Here is an 8,696-nt window from a genome sequence, read left to right as displayed (position 1 = left end):
CGGCCTAGAAATTCAATTCTGAAAGATGAGGGGCTGAATGGGGAACGGGCAGGGCAGCCTTGACTGGGGTTTCAAAATCATCCTGAAAGATCCTGGGAGCCAGTCACCTGGAACGTCTCCTCCCTTCCCTGTCCCTCACCCCACAAGAACCAAGCGCCCCTCAGCCAATTCTCACCCTCTCTGCACAAAAAATGAAGCGAGCCCTTCCTTTCACCTGCGGGTCCCAGCCCTCTGCAGAGGCTGGAAAAGTCCGGAAGCGCTGAGTTCGGGGGCCGAGGTCTCCCGAGACAGTCCCTGGCCTCTCCCGGCCTCAGTCTCCCCGTCGGCGCGCAGAGGAGGCCTGCCCCGGGGATCTCCAAGCGCCCTCCCGGCTCTGACGTTGTGGGGCTCCCGCCGCGCCGCCACAGCTGCTCCTACCTGGGGAGGTGCGCCCGGGCCCAGGGGCGGGCAGTCGGGGGGCGGGCGGGGAACGGGCGCCGCCCCAAGCTTCCTGGCGCCTTTAAGGAGGAGAAGCCGGCGGAGGGAGGAGCCGGGCCGGGTGTGTGCAGGGGAGCGTCTCGACAGCGGTCTCGGCGGCTGGAGGCCAACGCTGCGGAAAGGAACAGTCGCCGGCCGCCCCACCTGGCCCGCGCCCCGACCTCGCCGCCAGCGCCTCTCCTCCGCGCCCTCCGCAGCCTGGGCCGCAGGGGAGCGGCCTAGGCGGCCCCCAGCAGAGTGCCCCACGCCTGCACTAACTGCCCTCCTCGGGCCTTCGGGCCCGCAGCCTCCTCTGCGCGCACGACCTCGACGGTTATCTTCGGACCAGCCGGGAACCCAGACCAACTGCAGTCGCCCCAGTCCCAGGACTGCTTCCGGACTCCTCGACCGCCTGGCACCCGCGCGCAAAGGAGCCTCCAGCCCGCGACGAGGGCCTAGTCCCGGTCCCAACGCCGCTGCGGGCGCCTGGCCTCGAGCTCCTGAAAACGAGCAGAGCCGTCGGTGGGCGGGACACTCTTGAGCCTCTGTCCGCACTGAGCCAGCTCGTAAACCGCGGGCACCCAGGCTCCAGAGCGCCCCTGCCCGGGCAGCTGTGCCCTCGGTGCCAGCCCGCGAGGATCCCCTGAGCTCTTCGCAGAGGGGTCCAGCTTGCATTGTTCCCCAGGTCCCGCGTCTCGGGCCCTGCAGGTCTCAGACCCGCCCCCGACCCTCGACAGCAGCGGGCGGCGGGGACGCCCGGGGACGTGGGACGGCTGCGCCATGACGGCCGAGAGCGGGCCGCCGCCGCCGCCGCCGCAGCCGGAGGCGCTGGCGGCCGTGAAGGAGGAGCGCGGCGAGGCGGGGGCCGGGGTCCCGGCGGAGGCTGCGGGGCGCGGCGCGGGCGGCCGGCGCCGCAAGCGCCCCCTGCAGCGCGGGAAGCCGCCCTACAGCTACATCGCGCTCATCGCCATGGCCATCGCGCACGCGCCGGAGCGCCGCCTCACCCTGGGCGGCATCTACAAGTTCATCACCGAGCGTTTCCCCTTCTACCGCGACAACCCCAAAAAGTGGCAGAACAGCATCCGCCACAATCTCACGCTCAACGACTGCTTCCTCAAGATCCCGCGCGAGGCCGGCCGCCCGGGCAAGGGCAACTACTGGGCGCTGGACCCCAACGCCGAGGACATGTTCGAGAGCGGCAGCTTCCTGCGCCGCCGCAAGCGCTTCAAGCGCTCGGACCTCTCCACTTACCCGGCCTACATGCACGACGCCGCCGCCGCCGCCGCCGCCGCCGCCGCTGCCGCTGCCGCCATCTTCCCGGGCGCGATGCCCGCTGCGCGCCCGCCTTACCCGGGCGCCGTCTATGCAGGCTACGCCCCGCCATCGCTCGCCGCGCCGCCCCCCGTCTACTACCCCGCTGCGTCGCCAGGCCCGTGCCGCGTCTTCGGCCTGGTGCCTGAGCGGCCGCTCAGCCCAGAACTAGGCCCCGCGCCGTCGGGGCCCGCCGGTTCCTGCGCCTTTGCCTCGGCCGGTGCCCCTGCCTCTACCACCGGCTACCAGCCCGCCGGCTGCCCGGGGGCCCGACCCGCCAACTCCTCTGCCTATGCGGCCGCCTACGCGGGCCCCGACGGCGCGTACCCGCAAGGGGCCGGCAGTGTGCTCTTCGCGGCAGCTGGCCGGTTGGCAGGGCCCGCCTCGCCCCCCGCGGGTGGAAGCAGTAGCGGCGTCGAGACCGCAGTGGACTTCTATGGGCGCACATCGCCCGGCCAGTTTGGAGCGCTGGGGCCCTGCTACAATCCTGGTGGGCAGCTCGGAGCGGGTAGTGGAAGCGCCTACCATGCTCGCCACGTGGCCGCCTATCCTAGCGGGGTGGATCGGTTCGTGTCCGCCATGTGAGCCGAGCATACGATAGAAAATTCATAGATACCTCGGCCGTCCACACGAACTGTTTCCCCGAGACCCGAGGACAGGACTGGAGAGAGCACCGAATTGAGGGCCACGTGGAAGGGACCCAGCGCGCAGGAGAGGCGCAACCTCCCGGTGCACCGCGTACACACCCGGTTCAGTCAGTAAATGGGAGGAGGTGGGGAGAGGCAGCCGCGGCCCGGCAACTGGGGACAAAGGACCCTCGATGAGGCGAAGCTCCAGAGGACATGCCTTTCTGACCTTCTACTGGGGAGGGCCCTTGGCGGTAACGAGGGCGCAATATAGTGTCTACACAAGAGTCTAGGATCTGAATTGTGGGGAATCACGTAACTTCACTCTTCCCTGTACTGCGCGGAACTCAGTACGGTTTGGCCGTACATTTTTTACACGGTTTGGCCTCTTGTGCTTTTGAGTACCTTACTACAATAAAAGGTTCCAATAGCGCCTTCCTTCTTAAGGTGAGGAGGCCAAGTTTGCAAAAGAAGTAGTCTTTTTTTTTCTCTCTCTCTCCCCTTTTTTAATAGGAGAAATCTCTCTGCTTCACTTGACCTTGGGCTGGCTTTCCCTGCCTCTGAGAACCGCAGACCTGGCTCTGAGTCTGGAATGTGCCTCAGCTCGCAGTGTGACCCATTCTCTTAACACACCCCAGTCTCCCCATCTGTTACATAGAGAGCTGCAGGATTCGACCCCCGTATGATCTTTAAAGGCCCCATGGTCGTGGATGCTGCCCTGCACATACTTGGCAGCATCGGTGGGCCACCCAGGACTTCTGAGCAGCCACCCAAAGCTTAACCCCGTTCCGGGGAATCAGAACAGAGGTCATGGCAAGCGTCTAACTTAAAGTCACTGGAATAGCTCCAGGCAGTGAGTGATCATACCATAATTTCTTGAATCTTTTGAGCGTGAGGTGCTGATCATTCAGCAGCTCTTATGCTGGGTCATAGATGGGGTTTTCCAGTGTGGCAGGTAGAAATACATTTGTCCATTGTCCACTGTTTCTTTTTATCAGGCAGCCCCGGACCCAGTGAGCACGGTAAAGTGCAGAGATGACAGGACTCAGGGGGCCTGGTGGTGACAGCTTTCAGTAGATCGGGCTGGCTCTGCCATCCCTGGCTCCCTCTGCCATACCTCAGTAAGCCTCCCCATGCAAAAAGGAAAGAAAAATTAACTGGGGCCATCAGTCAAGTAAACATGAGAAAGAAACTGGAGTTTTAACTTTGTTTTGTATCCATTTGTTTTGTTTTAAGCAGCAAGCTGACCAAAATCAGAGAAAATCTAACCACTTTCCTACCTTTATCTTGAGAAATCTTCTAAGTTTCAATTATGGAGCAAAAATTTCCAGCATTAAATATTTCAGAGGCTCGGTGCACAGCTTTCAGATAAATCTGAGTGTTCAGATGAACTGTTTTAATAGAAATCTTTGAGTAAGTGAGTTCTGGCAAGAGAAACTCAGCCTTTCTGCCTAGTTAACTTGGTAGGGAAGGGTGGGGGGTGTGAAAAAGAAGCCTGTATGAAAACCATTGGTAACTTTTATTTTTAATTTTGGGGATTATGCTATCCTGTTCACAAATACACGTGAATGTGATTCAGTCCAGATGGGTATTTGTCTAAACCAGTCCTGTCCAACAGAAACATGATGCAAGCCACATGTGTAATTTAAATTTTTCTGGTAGCTGCATTAATAAAATAAAAAGAAACAGGTAAGGTTAACTAATAATACATTGTATTTAACCCAATACATCCAAAATATCATTTCAACACATAATCAATATAAAAATTGTTGAAATATTTTACTCTTTTTTCATACTAAGTCTTCAAAATCTGGAGTGTATTTTATGCTTAAGCTCAGCTCAATTTGAACTAGCCACATCCCAAGTGCTCAAGAGCAATGTGTGGCTGATGGCTGCTGTATTGGACAGTCCAGGTTTAGCTACTGGTCCTTCCTGTCTTGGGTGGTGGTAAATGACCAGCGGGAGGCAGGAGGCAGCTGGAGCCCTGACCCTGCTGGCAGTGGGTCCAGATTCCAGACCCAGCCCTGTGACCTTGGAAAAGTGGCAGGGTTGGGCCTCCCTCATCTCCATATGGACTCTTGCAGGTATGCAATTCAAAGGTTCTCCATGTGCAGCTAGACAGTCTGGCTCTCCCAGGCAGAAGACAGGACACCTTGCCTAGTTGGAGTATGGGGAAACTGAGAGCCCTCCACCCAGGCGTTTTGTCCTTGGCTGGGCTGGGGAAGGGTGGTCTGTGCTCCCGGTTAGTGCTGGAGTTGAGCCCTTCGCTATTTTTACATTACGAAGTCGAGTGCTTTGATCGCGCCATTAACCTTAAGCCATTCCCTTCTCTAGTGTCCTCAATAGCGAAATGGGAATTTGTGACCCCTACCTCACAGGGTCCTCCTGAAGTTAAACGAGACAAGAGAGGTGAAAAACGCCATGTAAACTCTAAAGCCCTGGGCACAGGAAGAAAGACAGACTTGAAAATAAAAAAGCGCCGCCTTATCCCGAAGCCTTCTGGAGAGTCGAGCTAAAGCCCTGGGAACAGGAAAGATGGGTGGGAAAGTGCTGGCGTCTTCGCCCCCCACCTTCCTTGTCAACTTGGGCAAGTGAGATTGTGCCAAAAGCGAGGGTCTGCGCTTCGCGGGCGAGAGAGGACGCCGCAGGGAGGAAACTGGGTGTGTATAGCCGGAGCCCGGAGAGACAGGGAGACCCGCGAGGGTTGGGATCAAAGCACTGAAGACAGAGCGTCTGCCCTTCTCGGCCTGCCGCGGCCGGCGACAGCCAGAGCTCGCGCGCCACCCAGGCCAGGCCAGAATGGAAGCGCGGCGCAGGCGAGTGAGCGCCTCCAAGACAGTGCGCGCTGCCGCGCCTCAGCCCCAGCCGGGAGCGCGGGCAGGCCGTCCAGTCCGCTTGACTCTAGGACCTTCAGAACATTTCACTGCAGTGCCTCGGAACATTCCAACTCTAAAGAATCCCCAGACCGTGGAACAGGACCTCCCAGGTCCCCCCACCCCCCATCTGGGGGCTCAGAGAGGGAGGTGCGTTTCTATTTTTTTCTTCTTCCTATTATGAAAACAAAAATCATTTGCCCGGCTCAGGGCCCTGCACCCCCAGCGTCGTGTGCAGGCGCCCCCGGGCTGTGGGTAATTAGATGCGTTCTTCCCTAATTGCCCAAGGCTCGTTAGAATTCGCCCCAGAGCTGTAACATTTATTTTCTTTCAAATTAACTTTGCTTGCAATTAAGCCTAGAAAACCAGCAACAAAAGCAGACGTGGCCCGAGGTCGTTTACTACGAAATGGATTAGGGAACCTTCCCCAATTTAAAGGGAAAGATTCCTGAGGGCAGCTTGGGGTAAGTTTCCTGCCAGCAGAGGTGAAGGGGCCGTAGAAGCTGCTCGCGGTCTTGGGTGATGGTGACTGCGTTGCCCTGCCTCCTCATCCGGGTGATTCGTGTGCCCAGAGGAGTAAGGACCACCTCACTGGAATGAATTCCAGAGGAACCACCACCCAGGATGTGAAGCTGCTGTGTGTAGTTACCCTTTACCCAGGACATTTGTAAATATTATCTTGTTTACTGAGAACTTTGTGAGAATTTTCTTTTATTAAAATTAATTTTTTTCTTATTACAAAACTGGTACACGTTCATTGTAAAAAAATAAAATAAAATACAAGAAAGAGAAAAAGAAATCAAAGGAACCCATACATAGTTCACCCAGAGGAAGCCCAGCAAACACCTCAGTGAATATCTTTTCTAGTTTTCGTTTTTGTTTCGTTTTTCTTTTTCCTATGCAGGAGGCCTGAGTCTTGACTTTGTCAGTGAAATGCTGTGAGATCTTGAACAAGTTCCTTCCTGCACTGAGGAGGCCTCGGTTCCAGCACCTATGAAACTAGGTGGCATGGCCCCTTTCATCCTCACATCCTCTAACTGCTCCTTTTTTGGTCAGTTGAATCCAGGATATACTTCTCCAAGGGCCACAGAGAGGCCGAGGGTGAGAGGCTGTCCTTCCTGCTAGTTCACACAGACTGGGGCCCGGAGGCCTCCCAGCTCTAAGTGTGGGCCACAGACTAGGTGCATAGGCATCCCCTGGAAGCTTACTAGAAATGCAGAGTCTCAGGCCCTACCCCAGACCTACTGCACCAGAACCTGCATTGCAGCAAGACCCTCAGGTGATTCACATGCCCTGGGCAGAGAGGCAGACTGTGGAGAAATGAAAAGATGTTTTATATTGAGATCAGAGGCCCCAGGATAACTTCCAGGAGCCTCTTGTTTCTGGCCAAGAACTCCAGCCAGCGCTATAGTGCTGCCTGGTGGCTCTGGCTGCAGAGAGGAGGGAGGGCTGGGCTGCAAGGGGACAGTACTGGGGTGGAGCACGTCACCACCTCCCTTGAGTGTGCTGTCTGAGTCTTGGAATCCTAGCCCTTAGGATGCAGCTCACCTCGTGTTTCCAGCCTTATCTGAAAGCATCTTGAAAGCCGGGGTGCCAGTTCCAGCCAGGGCAGGAACCCAGGCTCCTGACTCCCAGCTGGGGCACTTTGGAGACTTGGGTTCTGGTCTCTGGACCCCCCTTAAGTAGCAGTCATTTGCCAAGTAAATAAACTTGATCTCTGAGCCCTCAGTCCAGCCCCAAGTCTGGGATAGTTGGAAGTTTAGGAGAAAAATGAAGCTTTCTTAGGACACAATAGCCAGCAGGAAGGGGCCCCTGTCTCTGAGTTCGTCTGGGCCGAGGGATCCTCCGGTAGAGCATTTTAAGTGCCCCCTGGACAGCCCAAGATTGCGGGCGCCCTAATGAATCCTCCCCTGCCCCAAACATACACACCTTTCTGGAGAACTTGGTTTCTGTGCTCATCCTGTTCCTGAGAAGTACTGACTCCTGGGTGGGGGGTGGCATGACAAGGTAACTGGGGAAAAAAGTCCCCGGTGAAAAGCAGTTCAGACAGGGGGCATGTATCATCAAGAATGGGGCCAAGCCCAGACTGGGGAAGCATTCTTCTCAGGATCACATAGCAACGCACTGGGAGAACCAGGGCTCTCATCTCAGTGCTCATATGAGTTCTCAATAATAGGAATAAATAAGAATACTGTGAGTATGTGTAGAGCTTCTATAGAACTAAAGAAGGGGTACATGACTTACCCAAGATCTCATAGCTTAAGTGTCCAAGCCGGACCAGAACCTATGCCTCCCCCAAGGGAGACTGCGCTTGATTATCATCTTAATAAAAGGCAATGTGGAAATGGAAGTAATCAGATGAGGGGGTGGAGGTGGGGGCTGGCGGTGGAGTACAGCTTGGGGGACTTCCCTGTTAGAGCCTCCGTTGTATGGATGGGCAAACTGAGCCCGAGACTGGTTAAATAAATAGCTTAAAACTACCTAGAGGGAAAGTGTGGCTAGTGCTTCTCAGACCAAACTGAGCAGTGAACTAAAGAAAGAAAGAGGCGGACAAACAGGATGGAGGGGGGATAGGAGGCTCTGAATGAGCTTGGTGCCTGGTCTCTCCCTGTCCCTGCCCTCTCTCCAGCTGTCTCCTCTGCCCAGCTGAGGCCAAAGCCAGCCTTTGCAGAGCTCCTGGAGCAGCCCTCGCTGCTCTGCCTCAGGAGAGGATGACTGCTCCCTATGGATCGCACCGTGCCCCTCTGCCAGCCCCACAGCCCCTCTTCTGAGAGCCGAGGCTCCGATTTTCAGCTCAGCCCAGAAGGGTTAACGGAGTGCAGAAGCGTGTAGCAGTGAGGCCAGAAGATCAACTGTCAGCCCCTCCCAGGGTGAGGAAGGGACTGGGGAGCCGGAATCAGGGTGGATCTCAGCCCTGGGGTAGAGCACCAGCTTATCTGACTTTCTGGGAACCTGAAGTGGCTTCTCTCAAGGGTGTGGGCATAGCAGAGGCCCAGCCATGGTTTTACAGGCATGGAGGCACTCAGCAACCAAGAGGTAAAGTGTTAGAACCACAGCCTCATAAAGCCTAACTTTGTGCCTCTGCTCTCGGCCCCTAGCAGCCAGCCAGGGCCTCCCCATGGTGCTCCTGCCTCCTCCCTCCATTCTGCCCCCACTGCCAGCCTCACTTCCTGAGCTCCAATCCTGTGGGAGCAGCTCCCTGCTTTCTGCAGCAGAAAGCCCAAACTCCTTACCTGGCACTCCCTAGGCCCACTCTCTTTCCAGCCTCATCTCCCATAGCTGCCCTTCCTGCACCCCTAGGCTCCAGCCAACACACCACTTGCTGTTCCCCAGACACCCCTCTGTGCTCCTGTCACCATGAATTTGCTCTGACCATTACCTCTCCAGGAATGCCTAACCTCATCTTGTACCTCCAAGGGCACCAACCCAG

At 56.8% G+C, this 8,696-nt stretch overlaps 1 protein-coding gene across 1 annotated transcript; it reads left to right on the top strand.

The window, feature by feature from the left end:
• The first annotated feature begins 561 nt into the window (after nt 1-561).
• On the top strand, nt 562-6,003 carry FOXE1 (forkhead box E1). Its single transcript, XM_087419433.1, has one exon. It carries the CDS (start codon nt 1,237-1,239, stop codon nt 2,350-2,352), a length of 1,116 nt encoding a protein of 371 aa, XP_087275559.1. The 5' UTR covers nt 562-1,236; the 3' UTR covers nt 2,353-6,003.
• The last annotated feature ends 2,693 nt before the right edge of the window (nt 6,004-8,696 follow it).

Source organism: Ceratotherium simum, chromosome 29 (genome assembly GCF_057802395.1).
Source record: "Ceratotherium simum simum isolate JZ-2026a chromosome 29, ASM5780239v1, whole genome shotgun sequence".
Taxonomy (NCBI): Eukaryota; Metazoa; Chordata; class Mammalia; order Perissodactyla; family Rhinocerotidae; genus Ceratotherium; species Ceratotherium simum.
The sequence above is the reverse complement of the archived record's forward strand: the minus strand, read 5'-3'. Positions and strand labels throughout refer to the sequence as shown.